Here is a 27,631-nt window from a genome sequence, read left to right as displayed (position 1 = left end):
TGCATTTATATAGCTCCTTTCACGGAGCTCAGGACATCCCAAAGTGCTTGACAGGCAATGAAGTACCTTTGAAGTGTAGTCACCATTTTAATGTAGGAAATGTAGTAGCCAATTTGTGCACAGCAAGCTCCCACAATCAGCAATGTGATAATAACCAGATAATCTGTTTTTTGCTGTAGACTGAGAGATAAATAATGGCCAGCACACGGGGAGAACTCCCCTGCTCTATTTCAAACAGCGTCATGGGATCTTTTATGTACACCTGAGAGGGCAGATGAGGCCCTCATGAGGTTCAATGTGTCATCCAAAAGATGGCACCTCTGACAGCACAGCACTGCCACAGCACTGGCAGTGCAGCGTCAGCCTACATTTTGTGCTTAACTCGCTGGAGTGGAACTTGAATGCTTGACTTTTTAATGCAGAGGGAAGAGTGCTACCCACTAAGCTATAGCTGATACTTTCTAGTCTGAACCCTTGAACTTTAGGGGTCGTTGAACGCTGTCGAAAAACACCGAGGGATAATGTTAACGCTAAACCTAAAGATCAAAGAATTAACAGAACAGAGGAACTTAAGTTGGTTTTGCACTGTTCTCTCTACCCACTTCACTTGATGGAGAGACACGTCTTTGTACTTTGTCTGTGTAAGCTACAGTTAACTCTGTGTACAGACTGGCATCAAAAAATTACATCTGTTGTTGTCGGATGCATGCTGACTTGGAAGCACTTCTTTTACTAGCAAGCACATTGTGTACACAGCACTGCCTCTGAATTGGCCCTTGCATAAGCCTACTCCTGAGGTGGCCGCATGCATGCCAGGGATGATTCGGAGGGAAGAAGCCACATAACTTACACTGCCACAGGGGCTGAGCTTCAGGTGACCATTGTAGTCAATTCTAACCATCATGACCCATGGCTCAACACCACAGCATAAAGTACATGTACCAACTGAGCCATTAGCGGCATCCAAAAGACAACGTTAAACCAAAGAAGCACATTACAAGCCAATAGAAGCAGTCAGCCAAAGATAAAGGAGTGTTCATTCTAAAGTTGCAGACCTGTATTCACGTACTGAGAGGTCAAAGATCACAGAGAAATGCATGATCCTGGTTTAGTATTTACAATTGCAGCTTTTGAGATGGAATATTGAAAATTTAAAAAGATGTTCAGGGAATTAATGAACTACATTACTCCTAACATAAGCAGCTCAGAATTTGCAGGATATCACTCTTTCAAGTGGGGTTGCGTATCTGGACAGCGTGACTATAATTTAACATCTGTTGAGGAAAACCAGTTATATTGAGGATCATTGAAGCATAGTTTATTCACTCCAAATTCATGTATCAGGGAAGGTTTGTTTTACATCTAATTGAAATGCTGTATGTATTGCTTTCTACTATAGGTCAGCTACGGGGTGGGGGGGGGGGTGGGTGGCGGGGCTCCACACATTATGGCTGGGAGCCTTGCCTACTGTTAATTACACTGTGTAATATTTGCCGATGCGTGATGAAGCTGTGATCACTTTTGTCAGTTTCAATAAACAAAAGTGCTGCCCGTCTTTGATTCATTCCCTGCTGCTGCATATTGTCATGGCAACAGTGGAAAATGCAACTGTTTTTTATTGGATTAATAAAGTGGAGAGGCTAGAGATGCTGGGATTGCTCTGCTTAGAGCACAAAGGGTTAAGAGGAGATTTAATAGAGGTGTTCAAAATGATGAAGGGTTTTGGCAGAGTAAATAGGGAGAAACTGTTTCCACTGGCAGGAGGGTGGGTAACCAGAGGCCACAGATTTAAGAACCACAGGCAACATGAGGAAAAACACATTTCCTCAGCGAGTTATTGTGATATGGAATCTGCTGCCTGAAAGGGTGATGGAAGCAGATTCAATAGTAACTTTCCAAAGGGCAATTGGATAAATAATTGTAGGGGAAAATTTTGCAGGGCTATGGGGAAAGAGCAGGGGGAGTGAGATGAATTTCAAAGAGCCAGCACAGGCATGATGGGCTGAACTATATCATTCTATGATTCACTCAAGGCAATGGGAAAGTGTTCTAGCATGTAGCTTATATATATATAAAAAAAGTATTTCTTGATGTGCCATAGGGCTTTAAAATTCATCTGCTTCTTCCATGATTTAATGAGTTGGAAATATAATGTGATTCGTTGAATATGAGCAAGGGGAAGGGGAGCAGAGAAGGAGAAAGTACATGGAGCTGACCAGCACAGATACTTTTACTGGTACTGGATCTTAGGCTGTAGCGTGGGTGGGGTATTTTGCAAAGGTTCCTGTTATAATGCCAGGCTGCCAATCACACTGTTGATGCATAGCAGGCAGCTCTGTGCAATACGTGCGTGCACTCCCGGGCAATCGATCTTAAAGCATGACAGGAGTGCCCATTTTCTCAAAGTATTAAAACAAGCCTCTCTACTAAGTTTATAAACTTCGTAGGAACTTTTTAAGCATTACCATACATTGAGCTGGAGTTATGGTTCATACTGTGTCAAACCCAAGTGATGTGGGACTGCGTCCATTGGCAGAGGGTTGTGGGCAGTGGGTCACACACCAGTGTGTTTTGTAGTTTAGTTGGGGCCTGACTTCACTGCATTAAGTGTTATGGGGCAAAGGCAGGTATATGGTGTTAGGGTGCAGATCAGCCATGATCTCAGTGAATGATGGCAGAACAGGTTTGAGGGGTTGAATGGCCTCCTCCTGCTTCTATGCTTCCTATGTTCTGTGTTATGCTAACACTTATTAACCAACCTGCAATGAATAACACTGCCTGCTGAGATAACTGGCAATATAATGACAGTCTTCAATCACCCACCTCACTCTCTAATTCCCCATTCTTCTCCATCTGTGCTCAGTAGCAGGTTTCCATGCTCCGGAAATATTGATTTAAGTCTGTTTCGTCTGTCTCCCAGTAAATTACCATCTGTCCTACACTTCAATACGTCTCTCAATAGTGACATTCTAACGCAGCAAATGAGATTTCATTACAAAAGGATTGCACGGGAGCATTGATTTCAACAACAAAATTTGTGCCTTCAGGCACGTTTAATCTTCCTTTATTTGGAAGTGGTGGTTGACTGATTTTAAAGGTCTTCAAGATGGTAGTGCTTGTAACTTTCAGAACATAGGATGAGGCATAGGCCTATTCAATCAGATCATGGTCAATCCATCTCAACTCCATCGTGCTCCATATCCCTTGACACCCTTACCCAACAGAAATCTACAGATCTCAGTCTTGAAAATTTCAATTGATTGCCAGCATCCTTGGCCTTTTGGAAGGAGAGAGTTCTAGATTTCCACAAACCTTTGTGTGAAAATGTGCTTTCACTCCTAAAGGGCCCAGCTCTAAGCTAAGTTGAGAAAATCTAAAGCAACAGACCCAACAATTCCAGCCTTGCTGTTGGTTGCCTTGACATAGCAGCTGAAAAATGTACATTTGAAATATACAGTAGATCTCATGGATACTTTCCACTGTGCTTAAATATAATGCATAAATGAGTGAAGTAGATTTAGACATACCTTCCTTGTTGAGCGTTACATTCCTCATTCTTTTCTCCCAGTCTTTCTTCCCTCCACCTCTCCTGAAGTTGTGGACTCCTTACTGGGTTACAGTTTCTATGGGCTTTTCGTTGCCTCTGGTACCTTGCTCAAGTGGCCATTATCTATATATGAGTTTTGACATAAGGCGGTATTGAGCTGCAGGTGGGCATCACTCAAGAAACCCCTTTCTGCCTGCATCTGGGGTCCATTTATTGGCAGGGATCAACAGCAAAAACCATGGCTGAATTCCCTTTCCTTACCCGGTAATGTTGAGGCAAATTGCAGCCTCCTCCCCTACTGCTAGCCAAATGAAATAAAATAACTATCCATAGTACAATAATTGTACCATCTACAAGATGCATTACAGCAACTTGCCAAGGCCTCTTCAACAGCACCTTCTAAAACTGCGACCTCAACCACATGGAAGGACAAGGGCAGCCGGCACATGGGAACACCACCATCTCCAGGTTCTCCACCAAGTCACACACCATCCTGACTTGGAAATATATCACCATTCCTTCACCTTCTCAAGAGCAATTAGGGATGGCCAAAAATGCTGGACTTGCCAGCGACACCTACATCCTCAGAAAAAATATGGGGCATACGGTGGCGTAGTGGTAATGTCACTGGACTACTAAGCCAGAGACCCAGGCTAATACTCTAGGGAGACAGGTTCAAATCCCACCACGGCAGCTGGCGGAATTTAAAGTCAATTACTTAATAAAAACCTGGAACTGAGAGCTGGTCTCACCATTGGTGACCATGAAACCACCACTAACTGTTTTAAAAACCCATCTGGTTCACCACTGCCCTTTAGGGAAGGATATCTGTTGTCCTTACCCCCTTGTCTGGTCTACATGTAACTCCAGGCCCACAGCAATCAGTTGACTCTTAACTGCCCTCTGAAATGGCCTAGCAAGCCTCACACAAAACTGCTTTACTAAAGTTGAAAAGGATGGACTGCAGCGGTTCAAGAAGGCAGCTCGCCACCATCTTCTCAAGGGCAATTAGGGATGGGCAGCAAATGCTGGCCTTGTCAGCGCACCCACAACCCATGAACGAATAGCAAAAGAAACTCAGATACTTGCTCGCCATCAAAGGAAGGACATTCGTCTCAATCAACTTCACCCCCTTTACCATTCACAAGTTGGCTTGTCACATGAGCCATTCCAAGAGAGGGCAATCAGGTAATCAGGTACTCCCTTTGTTAAATCCACTTCATATTTGGACACTAGGAGAAAAGCAATATGTTGGAGATCAGGGCCAAGCGGCCATGTTCCAACATTCCGTGATTCCAACAGACTCAAGCCCTGCCTCACTCGCCAGGATAGTGTGTGCAGTCAGAACTGACATCCATTTTGTTGCTTGGACAGGTGCAAAGCAACCACACTATACTGCTAGTCAAGGCAGGTGGCTGTTCCTCCTTTCTGCTTGCTGCTGAATTAATTTGTTTCTGAAAAGTATGCCATTCAAAATGTTAATGCAGAGTCCACATTCCCTGTTAGAAGGCAGTCTACCCCATAAGTTTGCAACTGTTAAGTTTGAAATATTTATATCATTAGCTGTATTTAGCTCAATAGACTTCATTAGCTTCCATTCAAATCCCATAATTTACTTCTAAAGCTTCTGCAGAAAGAACTTCTCTATATTCATTTGCCTTAATTCATTTCAGTTTTCATTATAATTTTTAAAAACGTGGATCTATGTCTCCTTCAATGCTATACTGTGTGAGCTTTGTACATTACCTTATTTGTTTCAAAGGGAGTATTATAGACCCCTTATCGTAAGAAGAGTTTGTCCAAAGGGGCTGTGAATGTTACAGACAAAATTTGGTATCCAGTGACAATAAATGAGATCAAGGGCAGATGGTGGCATAGTGGTAACATCACTGGGCTAATGATCCACAGGGCTAGACTAATTCCCTGGGGACATGGATGCAAATCCCACTATGGCTGCTGGTGGAATTTAAAGCCAATTAATTAATAAAAATCTGGAATTAAAATGGGTGTATGGTGCTATTACTGAGACTATCATCAATTGTCATTAAAAACTCATCTGGTTCACTAATGTCCTTTAGGGAAGGACATCTGATGGCCTATATGTGACTCCAGACCCACAGTAATGTAGTTGACTCTGAAATGGTCTAGCAAGCTACTCAGTTGTTAAGGGCAATATAGGGATGGGCAACAAATGCTGGCCTTGCCAGTGACGCCCACATCCCATGAAAGAATACAAAAAAAAAATTCACTGGCATTCTCAAAGCCCCAGCTACCAGACTTGTTCCCTGCATAACAATTCATTTGACCTCAAAATGTAACTTATTGAGGTAGAGTTTGAGTCTGGCGAAGATGTGAAATGAATGATACCAAATTGCAGTCTGTTTTATATCTCTCCTGATCGTTATTCCAGTTGACTTTAATGGAAATAAAAGTTATGACAGATGTAAAATGGGCTGACCAATCACTATCACCCATTTTGCGTTATTCCACAAAGTGAAAATCACTCCCACTATGTGAAGTCCTTTGACACGTTTTCATAGAACCATAGAATCTTATAGCACAGAAGGAGGCCATTGGACCCATTGTGCCTGTGCTGGCTCTTTGGTAGTGTTTTCCAATTAGTCCCATTCCCCTGCTCTTTCACCACAACCCTGCAATTCTTTTCCCTCTGAAGTATATATCCAAACCTCTTTTGAAAGTTACTATTGAATCTGCTTCCACCACCCTTTTAAGCAGCACGTTCCAGGTCATAATAACTCGCTGTGTAAAAAAAAAAGATTTCCTCTTCTCGCCTCTGGTTCTTTAGCTTATTGCTGTGATAAGATGCTACCTATAGACAATTATTACTATTTTAAACATGAGCCGTCCTTCAACAAAACAAGGAAAATTAAAAATTAAACACATGAAAATTAAGGCATATTTCTCATACAAATGGCACAGGGTTTCCCAGAAGTAACCAATAAAGTTGGAGGTGGGGGGAAAAGCAACACACATCTGATTTTAGTATTTAGCAATTTGGTGATTTATTGGTTCCCAAAAGAAACTGGGAGGAACCTTATTGAGATTACCTTTTGGAAAACCCTGGGCAAAAATAAAAGAAAGAAGCATTTGATAGACTACCTTGTCCATGGGGTAATTCTTCTATACAGCTATTGGCTCTGTCATAACCAAAGGAACTGAAAAGTGGCTGATGATGGAAAGGTGGAGGTGGAGGGGGTGGTGGCAGGGAACTGAAGTGATGAGAGGAGTCACCATTGACTATTGCTGTGCCATAGGCCGTGAGCTGTATCTTGTGATATTGCTGAGAACTGTGGGCATAAATAACTGCGTCCCAAGAACCTAAAATGTTGAAACAAAGAAAAGAAAAAGAAAAGCAAAATGTAGAAAGTAACAACAAAAAAAAGCCCCAAACTTAAATGCTGTTAGCAAATAATAATGACGCCTTTTAACTGTTACCATGCTCCGTAACACCATACTGTGTTAGGACAACAAATGTGCTGATTAGTGCATAATGATATTTTCAAAGGCTGCACCATTTTGTACATTCCTGTCTTCACGTCTTGTTTCCTTTAGGCAGGCATCGGTATACATTAAGTATCTGAACATATTCACAAAATAACATTCATCCTTGACCCTGCTTAGTGCCAGAAGTGGCTATCAGAAGAGAAGAGGTTACTGTTCCATTTATGACCCCAACTTTCTCCCGTACATTACGTGGGAACAAAGGAACAAGAGTAGGCCATTCAGCCCTCCTCAGGCCTCTTCCACCATTCAATTAGAGCACGGCCGATCTGCATCTTAACTCCATTGGCCCGCCTTGGTTCCATAGCCCTTAATATCCTTAACTAACAAAAATCTATCAATCTCAGTTTTGAAATGTTCATGTGAGGCCCCAGCCTCAACAGCTCTTTGAGGGGAGTGAGTTCCAGATTTCCACTCCCTTTTGTGCGAAGACGTGCTTCCTGACATCACCCCTGAACAGTCTGGCTTTAATTTTCAGGTAATGCCCCCTGATTCTGGACTGCCCCAATGGAGGAAATAGTTTCTCACCATCGACCCTATCATTATCATTACTTGTGACACAGGTGACATGAGCCTTCTTATCTTGTATTCCAATTTCTAGGTTTCTACAGAATGATTAACCGATATTTTATTTCAAAGTGTTTTTGCTTTTACTGAATCACAGAATTGTTACTGTGCAGAAGGAGGCGATGTTGCTAAGCTTTCTTTCTGAGGTGAATCCCAACTACACAGAGTTCTTCTTAAGTTTGGACAGTTAATTGACACGTCATAGAATCTAACAGCACAGAAGGAGGCCATTCAGCCCATCGTGCCTGTGCTGGCTCTTTGGTAGAGCTATCCAATTAGTCTCACTACCCTGATTTTTCCCATGGCACTAGAATATTTTCCTTTTCAGGTATATATTTAATTCCCTTTTGAAAGTTACTATTGAATCTGCTTCCAACACCCTTTCCGACAGTGCATTCCAACTTACTGAGATAAATTTTGTTATTTAAGCCATGTTTTCCCCTTCCTCAGATGAGCTTCGACTAGATGAAGTCATGAGTTGAAAATATAATACAAGGAGAGCATGAATTGGATTTAAATCATGACATAGGCATTGAAACAATCCATTTAGAATGGGTGAGTGAGCAACATTATTTGCTTGACTAAGAAAATTAAAGGTATTGACCAATTTTAAGCCATTGGTCATTGTAACATTCGGAAGATATTCCAATTGTTAAAATATTCTATGCTTTTCAAAAATTTTCTAATGTTTATTATTAGCAACTTTGAGGTTTATAGCAAATGTTTGCCCCCTCATCTTCCAGGATAACATTTAGTACTGGCACTCGTTCATGAAGGCAATGTGGTACTGTAATCTATATACAGCTCAATGATATTGTCCAATATCTTGGCTTATCACAAAATATCCAGTGGTCTGTGAAACAGGCTAGTCCACCAAACCATGGGATTTGAGCAGGAAAAATGAAGGAAGCAGCCCTTATAGCAACATGAGGAACTGTAGCATAGTGATTATGTTACTGGGCTAGTAACCCAGAGACCTAGATTATTAATATGGAGACATGTGTTCAAATCCCATCCTAGGAGCTGGGGGATTTAAATTCAATGAATTAAATAAATCTGGAATTAAAAAGCTAGTATCCGTAATGGTGACCACGAGACTACTACTACTGAATTGTTGTTAAAAAAAAACCCTCTGCTTCACTAATATGCTTTTGAGGAAGAAATCTGGCTTCTATGTGACTCTGCAGAGACCATGTTTCAACTGTGCACAAGCAAGCTATTTGGCTGTAAGGGGCATCACAGCCAAGACAGATCTTGTCCCCAGCCTGTGTCTCCCCACCTGCACAATGTAGCAGTGGTTATTGGCTAATTTCCCCCCACTCTATTGGGTCGACCTGATTGCAGTATTCCTACTGCCATGTTGGTTGAGATCAGTAGCCCAGGTGATGAATCAACCCTGCCATCTCCTGGTTTATATAGAGCTTTGTTACATATTACATGCTGCCTTTACCAATGAACCCACTGGGCATATCTAAGTCTAAACTGGTATGACTACGAACGTCACAGCCTATACTGTGTTAATTCACAGATATTTAAACATGCATATTACAGTTATGAAGTGTAATAGGGGTATGGTAGTGTTGTGGTTATTACTGGGCTATAGCCCAGAAGCCGAGATTAATAATCCAGAGAATATGACTTAAAATTCCACCAGGGCCGTCTGAGAATTCAGTTTAAAAAATCTGGAAATAAAAAGCTGTCAGATTATTCGAAAAACCCAACTGCTTTACTGATGTCCTTGAGAGAAGGACATCTACCATCTGTACCTGATCTAGTCTATATGTGACTCCAGTTCCACGCTGACATGGTTGACTCTTAACCACCCTCTGAAAATGCCGAGCAAGTCACTCAGTTGTATTCAAGAAGGCAGCTCACCACCAGCTACTCGAGGGCAATTAGGGATGGGCAATAGATGCTGGTCTTGCCAGCAACGCCCACATCCCGAAAATGAATTAATGAAAATATATTTGATCACGAAACAAATAACCACATCAAATGGTCACTTTGCACCCCAAAGATTTGGGGACATAAGGCTGTTAAATAAACCCGAGCAGTCTGTGGCAGTGCGAAGGTTGGTTGCTTTACTGAGCTCCACGCCCTGTAGGAACCTGACCAACCTCTTTGGCATAATTGGCTTATATCTAATGAGCAAGCCTTGGTTAGGAACCCATTAAAGTATCCATCAATAGGACAGAGTTCAGACAGAACCAACTCTGAAAGGATAGCCACCATTAGGGATGAGCGATGAGCCATATTCCAACCCTGAATTATCCTGACCTGATCAGATTGATTTTAGTCACCAATACTTCAAATCAGTCGAAGATTACTGCCTGAGTAGAAAAAGAAAATATTGATCTGTGTGCACAAAAGGCTATGTGTCCTCCTCCAGGTAATTCTAAATTCCATCACAGGAGTGTCCTTTCATGACAGCTGTGAGTGGAGATCTGTCACTAGAGTCATGCTCTAATAGGTAGGCAGTTTTTAATTAAATTGAAATAATGTTTAAAATGTTAAATACCTGGAACTCTGCTCAAGGCTGCGTGGGGTAAGTTGGATATCTATACTTCTGCTGCTTTTAATGGCCTGTGTGGTTGGGTAATGGGGTCAGGAGTCTGTGATGATGGGATATGGAGGCTATTGTTTGTGATATCACTTTGTCCATGGCAGGCGCACCATGCTTCCACCATCACAGCGATCACTTCCAGAGGCTTAACGGGATCAGGAAGTCACATTAGTGTTGAGTCTGTACATTAGCGGCAGAGCCTGCCTGCACATTAATGGATAGGTTTTATTCAGGAGCAAGGCCACCCTCAGCGAGAAATGGCAGGAATGATGCAGGGAGATCGTCAGCCTACATTTCAGAGACACTTTGCCGCTCCCGGATATTTAGAGTCATAACAGCACAGAAGGAGGTCATTCGGCCCATCCAGTCCATGCAATCCAATCAGTCCCATTCCCCTGCTCTATCCATGTCGCCCTGAAAGTTTATCTCCCTCATGTACTCATCCAATTTGCTTTTGAAATCATTCACCATCACCACTTCCACCGCCCTCATGGGCAGCGAGTTCCAGGTCATTACCAATCGCTGTGTAAAAAACTCTTCCTCAAATTCCCCCTGCATCTCTTACCCAAAACCTTAAAATCTATGTCCCTTAATCCTTGCAACATCAGCCAATGGGAGTCACCTTTCTTTGGTTTGTTTCTGCTTTTTTGATACTAGAATTGTCAATCCCAGCTTCTGGACTAAGACTTGATCCGAAGAAGGGTCACTGACCCGAAACGTTAACTCTGTTTCTCTTTCCACAGATGCTGCCAGACCTGCTGAGTGGTTCCAGCATTTCTTGTTTTTATTTCAGATTTCCAGCATCCGCTGTATTTTGCTTTTATAAGACTTGATCTTTATCTTTTCCAAAACCTTGAAGATTATGATCTGATAAACTGCAGCATGACCTCGATTCTGTCTCTCGATGTAAAGATCTCCTGTAAGCCTGTTCCTTACAAACACAGTTACTGTCTTGGGCACAGGGCAAACTTCTCCCGACTGCGCTACCTTTGTTAATGCTGCTACTGCCTCTCTCTTGTTGATGCTTGCTGAGGTACCCGCTGCATATTCACAGATAGCCACACAGCATAATGAGGGACATCATCCCCTAATTCTATCTTTAGTAAGAACTGAGAGTTACACTGCTGCTATTTGGCAGGTTATTTCCAATACCTGCTGTCTTCCTAACATATTCAAGGCTGAGATAGACAGATTTTTGGTCTCTCGGGGAATCAACGGATATGGGGAGCAGGCTGGAAAGTGGAGTTGAGGCTGAAGATTAGCCATGATCGTATTAAATGGTGGAGCAGGCTCAATGGGCCATATGGTCCACTCCTGCTCCTATTTCTTATGTTCTCATGTGACAAGAGCTTAGCCTGAGTTGCATAGTGATAGAAAATTGGAACTGAGTCAATCTCGCTGATGTTCTTGGTAAAGGGGAACCTGCAGTAAATTTCCCCCTACATAGAATGTACAGCACAGAAACTGGCCATTCGGCCCAATTAGCCAGTACTTATGCTCCACACGAGCCTTCGGCCACCCTTCTTCATCTAGCCCTATCAGCATAACCCTCTATTCGTCTCTCACTCATGTGTTTATCTAGTAATCAGGAAGGTCTGTAGCACTCCAGGGCAACTGCTGATGGCTGGTCATCCAGTTTGACTCACTGTACTAAGGCAGCAGGTCTGCGATTTCACACAGGTGTTCTGCAATTCAGGCAATATATACAAGGCAGCTACTTTTAATTTTTATCGGTGCTTTTACAATTTAATATTTACAATGGCAGACACAGCCTTAATGTCCACACTTAAATTACCGGTTTCATTCAACTCAAAATCAGTCACTGTAGAGAGAAGACTGAAGAAATACAACTGACAACCAATCTCACACTACTGCTCATAACATTCACACACAAACTCCGATCACATTCACTATTTACACAGACACTCCGACTTCAATCAATATTTACACAGTGTCATGGTCCTGTAGTTTTTTTTTGGAATATGCGGTTTGCCTTTAAGGTTTGCAGAGGATCAGTATTGCTTTAAGAGCCGGCAAGCCCTAGGAGATATAGGAAGATGCATTTTTGTTGCCTTAGAAACAGCCATTTGGAGAGTATGATTCAAAGGATGCATTCCCGTTACCATAGATACAGCCACTGGGAGTGAGCCTGATGCAATACATTTGTTACAATTCAGTTTTGAACTGGCTTATGAGTTGAAGACAGTTTGTCCTAACAGAACACATAGACACAAAAACAGCTGTGGTGTCAGCACTTGGAGAAAGAGCTCTCAGCCATTTAAACTGAAGGAATAGGAATTTAGTCTGTTTAATCATTATCTCTCAAAATTCTAAAACATCAAGCCAAAACAGAGATCTCTGGTAATTTAAATTGAAGAAAGGGAAAATAGACTGTGACAATCTTTTATCCCTCAAAAACTCTAAAGTCAGATTGACTCTGTTGGAAGTGTTTGCAAGTCATTAATTGTTGAAATTCGCTGGAGAAGGAAAGCAACATCCTGTGAGGACTTCGAGCAACATCCTGTGAGGACATCGAGCAACATTGGACAGTATATTTGGAAGGACTCTAACTTTTCAATTTTAATTGTTGTTTATATCTTCATAGTTTTTTTTTACATATACAGCACTGAAACAGGCCCTTCGGCCCATGGAGTCCGTGCCGATCAACAACCACCCATTTATACTACTCCTACATTAATCCCATATTCTCTACCACATCCCCACCATTCTCCTACCACTTACCTACACTACGGGCAATTTACAATGGCCAATTTACCTATCAACCTGCAAGTCTTTTGGAGGTGGGAGGAAACCGGAGCACCCGGCGGAAACCCACGCAGACACAGGGAGAACTTGCAAACTCCGCACAGGCAGTACCCAGAACTGAACCCAGGTCGCTGGAGCTGTGAGGCTGTGGTGCTAACCACTGCGCCACTGTGCCGCCCAATTGGTTTAAGAATTAAGTTCTTCTAATTGAAGAGTTAATTTATTGATTTAAAGGCACCTGGTTTGGTTAGCCTCATTCGGGGGTTAATAGATGGTACAATTTGGCTGGGTCTTTCTTTAATTTGGAAAGTTTTAAATGATATATTAGCCAATCTGTGGACGACGGGATTGAATTAACAGTGCGTTGGTCCCACCACAATCAGAATTGTATATTTTGATTGGGGGCTTTGACAGGAGCGGTCGGTCATAACATATTTATTGGGGCTCGTCCCGGGATTTGAATAACATATTAATTGGGGGGCTCACTCAACATTTGAATCACATATTAATTGGGTTTCTCGGGATTTGAATCATATCTTAATTGGGGGCTCGCTCGCAATTGAATCATATTTAATTCAATGGCTCGCATCTGGGATCAGAATCAGACAAATTTGGAGGGCTTGCATTTGGAATTATAGTAATTACTCGTCTCTGGGATAACTTATTTAAATTGGGGTCTTGCGTTTGACATCAGATCAGATTGCTCTCGAGTCTGGGAACTTATCAATTGGAAACTTGATTGTTGAGATCTAAATCTGACACCAATTACAAAGAAATTAAAAGAACCAGGTCTCTTGTCTAATAAGGTACAGTCTATACCATTGTTATGGCATTAGTGGTTGTAGCAGAGTTTTTGGGACAGCAGAATATTTTCCTGAGTGATTTGACAATTTTAACTAAGCACAAATTAAAAGAATTGTCAGCGAAATTGGGGTTGGAATTGAAATCAGGTGGCAAAAAAGCAGAGATAAGTGAAATAATAACCGAACATCTGGAATTGGTAGAAGATGATGATGATGGTAATACAGATGAAGGGCAATACGAGGAACAAGAAAGCGGATACGAAAGACAGGAGGGTAGTAGGCCCGAGAGTGATGCAATGGATTCAGTAGAAATGAAAAAACTGGAGCTTCAGCAGGAAAAAGGAATAAGAAAACTTGAACTTCAGACAGCCAGTGAAAGAGAAGAGAGGGAATTTAAATTAAAAGAGAAGGAACTAAGATAAAGGGGTAGTCTTAAATCCAGGGAAAATTCGGGTCAGGAAGAATCTGAATTTAGATCAGGACCCAACGAGAAGTTATTTGAATTTATACAGGCTCTTCCTAAGTTCGAGGAAAGGGACATAGAAGCATTTTTCACATCTTTTGAAAAAACAGCCAAACAGATGAAATGGCCGAAAGAAAGCTGGACATTGCTCATGCAGGGCAAACTGGTAGGCTGAGCTCACGAAGCTTATGCCATGCTTTCTGACGAGGCTACTGCAGATTATGAGATGGTAAAAAAGCCATTCTCTCTGCATGTGAGCTAGTCCCTGAAGCTTACCGTCAGAAGTTTAGGAACTTACGGAGATTGACTGGCAGACATATTTAGAATTTGAGAGGGTGAAGCAAATGAATTTTGACCATTGGATACGGATATTAAAGATAGAAACCATGTATGAGAACCTTCGAGAACTGATTCTCTTAGAAGAGTTTAAGAACTCCATTCTTTCAGAAGTGAGAACTCATATAAATAACCTGAAAGTTTTGAAAGCTAGGCAAGCAGCAGAGATTGCTGATGATTTTGAGCTTGTGAATAAGCTAACCTATTTTGTCCGTCACCCCCATAAACCCGAGAAGGATGGAAAGTGGGAGAGTGAAAGGAAGGCAAGTAGCCGGGGACAAGAAGGAACAGCTGGAAATGCCCCAGGATCACCTTCTCAGGTCAGAAAGGAAGGTGCTGAGGGTAGAAGTGAGGTTCGCAAGTCAAAGTGTTATCATTGCAACAAAATGGGTCATCTTCGTTCAGAGTGCTGGAAATTGTGAGGTAAAGCCATGAGACTTGTTGGGGTATGCAAAGTTAGTGCAGAGGAAAAGACCCCGACTGAGAGTATAGCAGACCAGGCTATAGCTTTAACGACAGCTGGGAATGTGAAATCAGATACTAAAACTAAAAGGAGTGAAGAGGTTAAGAATAAAATACCTGAGAGTTATAATGATTTTTTGTCAAAGGGGAGAGTAACTCCATATCTTGTAAGTGAGGCAGGAAAACCTATCATTATACTCAGGGATACAGGAGCAACCCAAACACTCTTGCTGGGGAAAGATATGAGGTTTCCATCAGAGAGCGCCTTGAATGCTAAAGTTTTAGTTAATGGAATTGGCGGGGTGTGTATACCCATACCTTTGTATAAAGTACACCTAGAGAGTGACTTAATATCTGGGATAGTAACTGTAGGTGTTGTCCAGTTTACCAGTAAAGGGAATTGATCTAGTCCTAGGAAATGATTTGGCAGGATCAAAAGTATCAGTTTCTCCTATGATTACAGAGGAACCACATGAAATTAAGGAAACTGAACAATTACAGGAACAAGTTCCGGGAATATTTCCTGCGTGCGTAGTTACCCGAGCAATGGCTAAACAGGATCCATTGTCGGAGGTAAAAGCGGCACCACAAATAGATAATCAGGCATCTGAAACCTTATTTGGGATTTAGCTAATCCAAATGAGATGTTTAACAGATCGTCTATCTTTGCAACACAGCAGGTGGATCCAGAGATCTACCAAATAGCACAGACGGCTCTGTCAGAAGCTGAGGTGAAAGGAGTTCCGGAAGGCTATTATATGGTAGACGGGGTTTTGAGGAGGAAATAGGCCTGCCGACAAAGACTGGACAGTTGTTGAACAGTTAGTGGTACCACCTAAATATCGCCAAGGATTATTAAGGTTAGCACACGACATTCCCTTTTCAGGACATAGGGGAATTCGGAAGACCAAATCACACATAAGCAAACATTATTACTGGCTAGGTCCTACAAAGGATGTGGGACAATTTTGTAGGGCATGCCACACCTGTCAAACGGTGGGAAAACCACAACCTACCATAAAACCAGGGCATGAGGTATTAGTGTTGTTACCATCACAGGGAGAACCAGTGAAAGCCCGGTTCAATGGCCCATATAAAGTGATCAAAAGATTGGGTAAGGTAGATTACTTGATTGACACTCCTGATCAGCAGAAGAAGAGCCGGTTGTGTCACATTATTATGCTCAAACCATATTACTGCAGGGAGGAGGATAAGCCAGTGCAGGTATGTCAGGTAATCGGGACTGTGGAGAAGGAAAAGGATAGTGAGGATGAGGCAGAAGCAGGCCTAGGAAATTCTCAGATTGAACCTCCAACTATCCAATCAGGGAATGTCGAATAGCTAGGAAAATTAAACAATAGGCTTTTACACTTAGAGGCAAAAAAGCATGAAGTCCTAACCAGGGTTTTCACAATGTTTCAAATAGTTTGTAGGGATAAGCCAGGATGTACAACCTTAGCCACGGATGATGTGGGTATAGGGGGAAGCCATTCCTTTAAAACAACATCCTTGTTGCTTAGGTCCAGACAGACAGGCCCAAGTGGAAGCAGAGGTACAATGCATGATGAAGGGCAGCTTGGATGAACCCAGTCAGGACAGCTGGAATTCACAGATGGTCTTGATGTCTAAACCTGATGGGACGGCTCAAACTTGCATAGACTCTAGAAAAGTCACTGTGGTAAAGAATGCAGACTCCAATCCAAATTCTCATTTAAAGGACTGTAAGGACAGAGTGGGCATCACAATGTGTCTTAAAGAGATAGATGTGTTGGAAGGATACTGTCAAATTCCTTTGACACCCCAGGGTAAGAAAAAATCAGCTTCTGTTACACCGGACAGGGGTTGCCAGTGTCAAGTGATGCCACATTGGTTAAGGGGTACTCGAGAAACTTCACAGAGAATAGTGAATCCAGTAGAGGTCAGTGCTCTTAGCTGTGCAGCTCACCTGGCTGAGGTGATGGACAATAGGGACACCTGGAAGGAAAACATGAAACAATTGGAAGAGTATGCTTGGAAATTTAAAATGGGTTAATTGGAACAACCTTTTGAAAATTTAAAGCTGAAATGTTCTGATGGAACTTGTTGCTGCAGTCTAAACATTTTCTCTTAGAAATGTGTACATCCGTAAATGCGTAGAAAAAAAAGTTAGCCTTTTTTCAGTTTGTATTTTTTTTTACCCATTGTAATGAAACGCATTTCAGGAATGGCATTTCATTCCGCTAGGGGCGGAAGAGTCATGGTCCTGTAGTTTTTTTCGGAATATGTGGTTTGCCTTTAAGGTTTGAAGAGGATCAGTATTGCTTTAAGAGCTGGCAAGCCCTAGGAGTTACAGGAAGGTGCATTTTTGTTGCCTTAGAAACAGCCATTTGGAGAGTGTGATTCAAAGGGTGCATTCTCGTTTCCATAGATACAGCCACTGGGAGGGGGCCTGTTGCAATACATTTGTTACAATTCAGTTTTGAACTGGCTTATGAGTTGAAGACAGTTTGTCCCAACAGAACACACAGACACAGAGACAGCTGTGGTGTCAGCACTTGGAGAAAGAACTCTCAGCCATTTAAACTGAAGGAATAGGAATTTAGTTTGTTTAATTATTATCTCTCAAAATTCTAAAACATCAAACCAAAACAGAGATCTCTGGTAATTTAAATTGAAGAAAGGGAAGTTAGACTGTGACAATCTTTTATCCCTCAAAAACTCTAAACTCAGATTGATTCTATTGAAAGTATGTGCAAGTCGTTATTTGTTGAAATTCGCTGGAGAAGGAAAGCAACATCCCGTGAGGACTTCAAACAACATGCTGTGAGGACTTCGAGCAACATCCTGTGAGGACATCGAGCAACATTGGACAGTTAATTTGCAGGGACTCTAATTTTTCAATTTTAATTGTTGTTTATAACTTCATAGTGCTTAAGAATTTAGTTCTTCTAATTAAAGAGGTAATTTATTGATTTAAAGACACCTGGTTTGGTTAGCCTCATTCGGGGGGTAATAGATGGTACAATATGGCTGGGTCTTTCTTCAATTTGGAAAGTTTTAAATGATATGTTAGCCGACCTGTGGAACTATGGGATTGAATTAACAGTGCATTGGTCCCACCACAATCAGAATCGAATATTTTGATTGGGGGCTTGGACAGGAGTGGTTGGTTGTAACAACAGACACTCCGCCCTTGATCACTACTTACACAGACACTCCGACCATTATCACTATTTAGACAGACACTCCAACCCCAATCACTACTTACACAGACACTCCGATAACAATCACTATTTCCACAGACATTCCAATCATAATCACTATTTACACAGAAACTCCGACCTCATTCACTATTTACACAGACACTCTGATCAAAATCACTATTTACACACATTCCAACCATGATCACTATTTAGACAGACACTACGAGCTCAATCACTCTTTGCACAGACTCTCTGACCATGATCACTGTTTACACGGACCCTCCGATCACAATCACGATTTACACAGCCACTCCAATTACAATCACTATTTATACAGTCACTCTGACCTCAATCACAATTTACACAGACACATCGATTACAATCACGCTTTACACAGACACTCTGACCTTGATCACGATTTACACAAACACTCTGAACTCAATTTTTATCTACACAGACACTCCGACCTCAATCACTAGTCACACAGACACTCCGACCTCAATCACTATTTACACAGACACTCTGAACAGAATCTTTATTTATACAGATACATCGACTACAATCACTATTTCCACAGACACTCCGACTACAGTCACGAATTCAAACAGACACTCCGACCTAAATCACTATTTACACAGACACTCTGACTACCATCATTATTTACACAGACACTCAAACTCAATCACTATTTACACATACACCTCGACCTCAATCACTATTTACACAGACACTCTGAACAGAATCTTTATTTATACAGATACATCGACTACAATCACTATTTCCACAGACACTCCGACTACAGTCACGAATTCAAACAGACACTCCGACCTAAATCACTATTTACACAGACACTCCGACTACGATCACTATTTACACAGACACTCAAACTCAATCACTATTTACACATACACCTCGACCTCAATCACTATTTCCACAGACACTCCGACTACAGTCACTATTTACACAGACACTCCAACCTCAATCACTATTTCCACAGACACTCTGACTACAGTCACTATTTACACAGCCACTCCAATTACAATCACAATTTACACAGACACACCGATCTCAATCACTATTTACACAGTCACTCTGACCTCAATCACAATTTACACAGACACATCGATTACAATCACGCTTTACACAGTCACTCTGACCTTGATCACGATTTACACAAACACTCTGAACTCAATTTTTATCTACACAGACACTCCGACCTCAATCACTAGTCACACAGACACTCTGACCTCAATCACTATTGACACAGACACTCTGAACAGAATCTTTATTTATACAGATACATCGACTACAATCACTATTTCCACAGACACTCCGACTACAGTCACTAATTCAAACAGTCACTCCGACCTAAATCACTATTTACACAGACACTCTGACTACCATCATTATTTATGCAGACGCTCCGACCTCAATCACTATTTACACAGACACTCCGACTACGATCACTATGTACACAGACACTCTAAACTCAATCACTATTTACACAGACACTCCGTACTTGATCACTATTTACATATACACTCCGACCTCAATCACTAATCACAAAGACACTCCAACCTCCATCACTATTTCCACAGACACTCCGACTACAGTCACTATCTACACAGACACTCTGACCACAATCACTATTTACACAGACACTTCAACCTCAACCACTATTTACACAGACACACCGATCTCAATCACTATCAACACTGACACTCTGATCAGAATCATTATTTACACACACACTTTGACCTCAACCACTATTTACACAGACTCTCCGACCATGATCACTACTTACACAGATACACCGATCACATTCACTGTTTACACAGACACTCCGATAACAATCACTATTTACACAGACACTCTGACCTCAATCACTATTCACACAGACATTCCAACCTCAATCACTATTAACACTGACTCTCCGATCAGAATCACTATTTACACCTACAATCCGACCTCAATCAGTAATCACAAAGACACTCCGATAACAATCACTATTTACACAGACACTCCAACCTCAATCACTATTTACACAGACACTCCGACCTCAATCACTATTTACACAGACACTCCGACCATGATCAGTATTTGCACAGACTCACCGTCCTCGATCACTATTTACACAGACACTTCAATCAGAATCACTATTTACACATACACTCCGACCCCAATCACTAATAACAAAGACACTCCGATCACATTCATTATTCACACAGACACTCGAACCTCGATCACTATTTACACAGACACTCCAACCTCAATCACTCTTTACACAGACACACTGATCTCAATCGCTATTTACAGAGTCACTCTGACCTCAGTCACTATTTACACTGACACTCCAACCTCAATCATTATTTCCACAGACACTCCGACCTCAATCACTAATCACAAAGACACTCCAACCTCAATCACCATTTACACAGACACTCCGACCTCAATTGCTGTTTGCACAGACACTGCGACCTCAATCACTGTTTAAACAATTCAATTACAATCACTATTTACAGAGACACTCCGACCTCAATCACTATTTACACTGACACTCCGACTACGATCATTATTTACACAGACACTCTGACGTCAATCGCTATTTACACAGATACTCCGACCTCAATCACTATTCACACAGACACTCTGACGTCAATCACTATTCACAAAGACACTCCGACTACGATCATTATTTACACAGACACTCTGACGTCAATCGTTATTTACACAGATACTCCGACCTCAATCACTATTCACACAGACACTCTGACGTCAATCACTATTCACAAAGACACTCTGACCACAATCACTACTTACAAAGACACTCTGACCTCAATCACTATTTACACAGACACACCGATCTCAATCACTATCTACACTGACACTCTGATCAGAATCACTATTTACACCGACACTCCAACATCAATCACTATTCACACAGACATTCCAACCTCAATCACTATTAACACTGACTCTCCGATCAGAATCACTATTTACACCTACAATCCGACCTCAATCAGTAATCACAAAGACACTCCGATAACAATCACTATTTACACAGACACTCCAACCTCAATCACTATTTACACAGACACTCCGACCTCAATCACTATTTACACAGACACTCCGACCATGATCAGTATTTGCACAGACTCACCATCCTCGATCACTATTTACACAGACACTTCAATCAGAATCACTATTTACACATACACTCCGACCACAATCACGAATAACAAAGACACTCCGATCACATTCATTATTCACACAGACACTCGAACCTCGATCACTATTTACACAGACACTCCAACCTCAATCACTCTTTACACAGACACACTGATCTCAATCACTATTTACACAGTCACTCTGACCTCAGTCACTATTTACACAGACATATCAATCTCAATCACTATTTAAAAAGTCACTCCGACCTCGCTCAATAATTACACTGACTCTCCGATCAGAATCACTATTTACACATACAATCCGACCTCAATCACTAATCACAAAGACACTCCAATCACAATCACTATTTACACAGACACTCCAACCTCAATCACTATTTCCACAGACACTCCAACCTCAATCACTATTTCCACAGACACTCTGTCTACAGTCACTATCTACACAGACACTCTGACCACAATCACTATTGACACAGACACTCCGAACTTGATCACTATTTACACAGACACTTTGAACTCAATCATTGTTTACACAGACACACCAACTACAATCACTATTTACACATACACTGACCTCAATCATTAATCACAAAGACACTCCAACCTCCATCACTATTTCCACAGACACCTCGACTACAGTCACTATCTACACAGACACTCTGACCACAATCACTATTTAAACAGACACTCCAACCTCGATCACTACTAACACAGACACTACGACCTCAATCACTCTTTACAGAGACACACCGATCTCTAACACTATTTACACAGTCACTCTGACCTCAATCACTATTTACACAGACACTACGACTACAATCACTATTCACACAGACACTCTGACCTCAATCACTATTTCCACAGACACACCAACTACAGTCACTATTCACAAAGACACTCCAACCTCAATCACTATTTCCACAGACACTCCGACTACAGTAACTATTTACACAGACACTATGACCTCAATCACTATTTACACAGACACTCCAACCTCAATCACTATTTCCACAGACACTCCGACTACAGTAACTATTTGCACAGACACTATGACCTCAATCACTATTTACACAGACACTTCAACCATGATCACTGTTTACACACACACTGCGATCTTGACCACTATTTATGCTGACACTCCGATCAGAATCACTTTTAACACAGACACTCAGACCTTAATCACGAATCACAAAGACGCTCCGATCACATTCCTTATTCACACAGACACTCCAACCACGATCACTGTTTACACAGACACTACGACTACAATCACTCTTCACACAGACACTCTGACCTCAATCACTATTTCCACAGACACACCAACTACAGTAACTATCTACACAGACACTCAGACCACAATCACTATTTACACACACACTTCGACCTCAACCACTATTTACACAGACACTCCGACCATGATCACTACTTACACAGCTACTCCGATCACGTTCACTGTTTACACAGACACTACAACTACAATCACTGTTTGAACAGACACTCTGACCTCAATCACAATTTACATTGCCATTCTGACCTCAATCACTATTTACACAGACACTCTGACCTTAATCACTATTCACACAGACATTCCAACCTCAATCACTATTAACACTGACTCTCCGATCAGAATCACTATTTACACCTACAATCCGACCTCAATCAGTAATCACAAAGACACTCCGATAACAATCACTATTTACACAGACACTCCAACCTCAATCACTATTTACACAGACACTCCGACCTCAATCACTATTTACACAGACACTCCGACCATGATCAGTATTTGCACAGACTCACCGTCCTCGATCACTATTTACACAGACACTTCAATCAGAATCACTATTTACACATACACTCCGACCTCAATCACTAATAACAAAGACACTCCGAGCACATTCATTATTCACACAGACACTCGAACCTCGATCACTATTTACACAGACACTCCAACCTCAATCACTCTTTACACAGACACACTGATCTCAATCGCTATTTACACAGTCACTCTGACCTCAGTCACTATTTACACTGACACTCCAACCTCAATCATTATTTCCACAGACACTCCGACCTCAATCACTAATCACAAAGACACTCCAACCTCAATCACCATTTACACAGACACTCCGACCTCAATTACTGTTTGCACAGACACTGCGACCTCAATCACTGTTTAAACAATTCAATTACAATCACTATTTACAGAGACACTCCGACCTCAATCACTATTTAGACTGACACTCCGACTACGATCATTATTTACACAGACATTCTGACGTCAATCGCTATTTACACAGATACTCCGACCTCAATCACTATTCACACAGACACTCTGACGTCAATCACTATTCACAAAGACACTCCGACTACGATCATTATTTACACAGACACTCTGACGTCAATCGTTATTTACACAGATACTCCGACCTCAATCACTATTCACACAGACACTCTGACCACAATCACTACTTACAAAGACACTCTGACCTCAATCACTATTCACACAGACACACCGATCTCAATCACTATCTACACTGACACTCTGATCAGAATCACTATTTACACCGACACTCAGACCTCAATCACTATTTACACAGACACTCCGACCATGATCAGTATTTGCACAGACTCACCGTCCTCGATCACTATTTACACAGACACTTCAATCAGAATCACTATTTACACATACACTCCGACCCCAATCACGAAAAACAAAGACACTCCGATCACATTCATTATTCACACAGACACTCGAACCTCGATCACTATTTACACAGACACTCCAACCTCAATCACTCTTTACACAGACACACTGATCTCAATCGCTATTTACACAGTCACTCTGACCTCAGTCACTATTTACACTGACACTCCAACCTCAATCATTATTTCCACAGACACTCCGACCTCAATCACTAATCACAAAGACACTCCAACCTCAATCACCATTTACACAGACACTCCGACCTCAATTACTGTTTGCACAGACACTGCGACCTCAATCACTGTTTAAACAATTCAATTACAATCACTATTTACAGAGACACTCCGACCTCAATCACTATTTACACTGACACTCCGACTACGATCATTATTTACACAGACACTCTGACGTCAATCGCTATTTACACAGATACTCCGACCTCAATCACTATTCACACAGACACTCTGACGTCAATCACTATTCACAAAGACACTCCGACTACGATCATTATTTACACAGACACTCTGACGTCAATCGTTATTTACACAGATACTCCGACCTCAATCACTATTCACACAGACACTCTGACGTCAATCACTATTCACAAAGACACTCTGACCACAATCACTACTTACAAAGACACTCTGACCTCAATCACTATTTACACAGACACACCGATCTCAATCACTATCTACACTGACACTCTGATCAGAATCACTATTTACACCGACACTCCAACATCAATCACTATTCACACAGACATTCTAACCTCAATCACTATTAACACTGACTCTCCGATCAGAATCACTATTTACACCTACAATCCGACCTCAATCAGTAATCACAAAGACACTCCGATAACAATCACTATTTACACAGACACTCCAACCTCAATCACTATTTACACAGAGACTCCGACCTCAATCACTATTTACACAGACACTCCGACCATGATCAGTATTTGCACAGACTCACCGTCCTCGATCACTATTTACACAGACACTTCAATCAGAATCACTATTTACACATACACTCCGACCTCAATCACTAATAACAAAGACACTCCGATCACATTCATTATTCACACAGACACTCGAACCTCGATCACTATTTACACAGACACTCCAACCTCAATCACTCTTTACACAGACACACTGATCTCAATCGCTATTTACACAGTCACTCTGACCTCAGTCACTATTTACACTGACACTCCAACCTCAATCATTATTTCCACAGACACTCCGACCTCAATCACTAATCACAAAGACACTCCAACCTCAATCACCATTTACACAGACACCCCGACCTCAATTACTGTTTGCACAGACACTGCGACCTCAATCACTGTTTAAACAATTCAATTACAATCACTATTTACACTGACACTCCGACTACGATCATTATTTACACAGACACTCTGACGTCAATCGCTATTTACACAGACATATCAATCTCAATCACTATTTACAAAGTCACTCCGACCTCGATCAATAATTACACTGACTCTCCGATCAGAATCACTATTTACACATACAATCCGACCTCAATCACTAATCACAAAGACACTCCGATCACAATCACTATTTCCACAGACACTCCGTCTACAGTCACTATCTACACAGACACTCTGACCACAATCACTATTTACACAGACACTCCAACCTCAATCACTATTTCCACAGACACTCCGTCTACAGTCACTATCTACACAGACACTCTGACCACAATCACTATTTACACAGACACTCCGAACTTGATCACTATTTACACAGACACTTTGAACTCAATCATTATTTACACAGACACACCAACTACAATCACTATTTACACATACACTCCGACCTCAATCATTAATCACAAAGCCTCTCCAACCTCCATCACTATTTCCACAGACACCTCGACTACAGTCACTATCCACACAGACACTCTGACCACAATCACTATTTACACAGACACTCCAACCTCGATCACTATTTACACAGACACTACGACCTCAATCACTCTTTCCAGAGACACACCGATCTCTAACACTATTTACACAGTCACTCTGACCTCAATCACTATTTACACAGACACACAGATCTCAACCACTATCTACACTGACACTCTGATCAGAATCACTATTTACACAGACACACCGACTACAATCACTATTCACACAGACACTCTGACCTCAATCACTATTTACACAGACACTACGACTACAATCACTATTCACACAGACACTCTGACCTCAATCACTATTTCCACAGACACACCAACGACAGTCACTATTCACAAAGACACTCCAACCTCAATCACTATTTCCACAGACACTCCGACTACAGTAACTATCTACACAGACACTCAGACCACAATCACTATTTACACACACACTTCGACCTCAATCACTATTTCGACAGACACTCCGACTACAGTAACTATCTACACAGACACTCAGACCACAATCACTATTTACACACACACTTCGACCCCAACCACTATTTACACAGACACTCCGACCATGATCACTACTTACACAGCTACTCCGATCACGTTCACTGTTTACACAGACACTACAACTACAATCACTGTTTGAACAGACACTCTGACCTCAATCACAATTTACATTGCCATTCCGACCTCAATCACTATTTACACAGACACTCTGACCTTAATCACTATTCACACAGACATTCCGACCTCAATCACTATTAACACTGACTCTCCGATCAGAATCACTATTTACACCTACAATCCGACCTCAATCAGTAATCACAAAGACACTCCGATAACAATCACTATTTACACAGACACTCCGACCTCAATCACTATTTACACAGACACTCCGACCATGATCAGTATTTGCACAGACTCACCGTCCTCGATCACTATTTACACAGACACTTCAATCAGAATCACTATTTACACATACACTCCGACCCCAATCACGAAAAACAAAGACACTCCGATCACATTCATTATTCACACAGACACTCGAACCTCGATCACTATTTACACAGACACTCCAACCTCAATCACTCTTTACACAGACACACTGATCTCAATCGCTATTTACACAGTCACTCTGACCTCAGTCACTATTTACACTGACACTCCAACCTCAATCATTATTTCCACAGACACTCCGACCTCAATCACTAATCACAAAGACACTCCAACCTCAATCACCATTTACACAGACACTCCGACCTCAATTACTGTTTGCACAGACACTGCGACCTCAATCACTGTTTAAACAATTCAATTACAATCACTATTTACAGAGACATCCCGCCCTCAATCACTATTTACACTGACACTCCGACTACGATCATTATTTACACAGACACTCTGACGTCAATCGCTATTTACACAGATACTCCGACCTCAATCACTATTCACACAGACACTCTGACGTCAATCACTATTCACAAAGACACTCTGACCACAATCACTACTTACAAAGACACTCTGACCTCAATCACTATTTACACAGACACACTGATCTCAATCACTATCTACACTGACACTCTGATCAGA

The 27,631-nt window shown here is 41.6% G+C and overlaps 1 protein-coding gene across 7 annotated transcripts in view; it reads right to left on the bottom strand.

The window, feature by feature from the left end:
• Positions 1 to 27,631, bottom strand: part of caskin1 (CASK interacting protein 1) — a 646,418-nt gene that overhangs the window by 78,974 nt on the left and 539,813 nt on the right. For all 7 annotated transcript variants that reach the window (XM_068056519.1, XM_068056520.1, XM_068056521.1 and 4 more), the window contains one exon: positions 6,668 to 6,886. In XM_068056519.1, coding sequence (XP_067912620.1) covers positions 6,668 to 6,886 — 219 coding nt within the window. The remainder of the gene's footprint in view (positions 1 to 6,667; positions 6,887 to 27,631) is intronic.

The sequence above is a fragment of the Heterodontus francisci genome, chromosome 24 (genome assembly GCF_036365525.1).
Source record: "Heterodontus francisci isolate sHetFra1 chromosome 24, sHetFra1.hap1, whole genome shotgun sequence".
NCBI classification, from domain to species: Eukaryota; Metazoa; Chordata; class Chondrichthyes; order Heterodontiformes; family Heterodontidae; genus Heterodontus; species Heterodontus francisci.
This window is presented reverse-complemented; position numbering and strand designations above follow the sequence as displayed.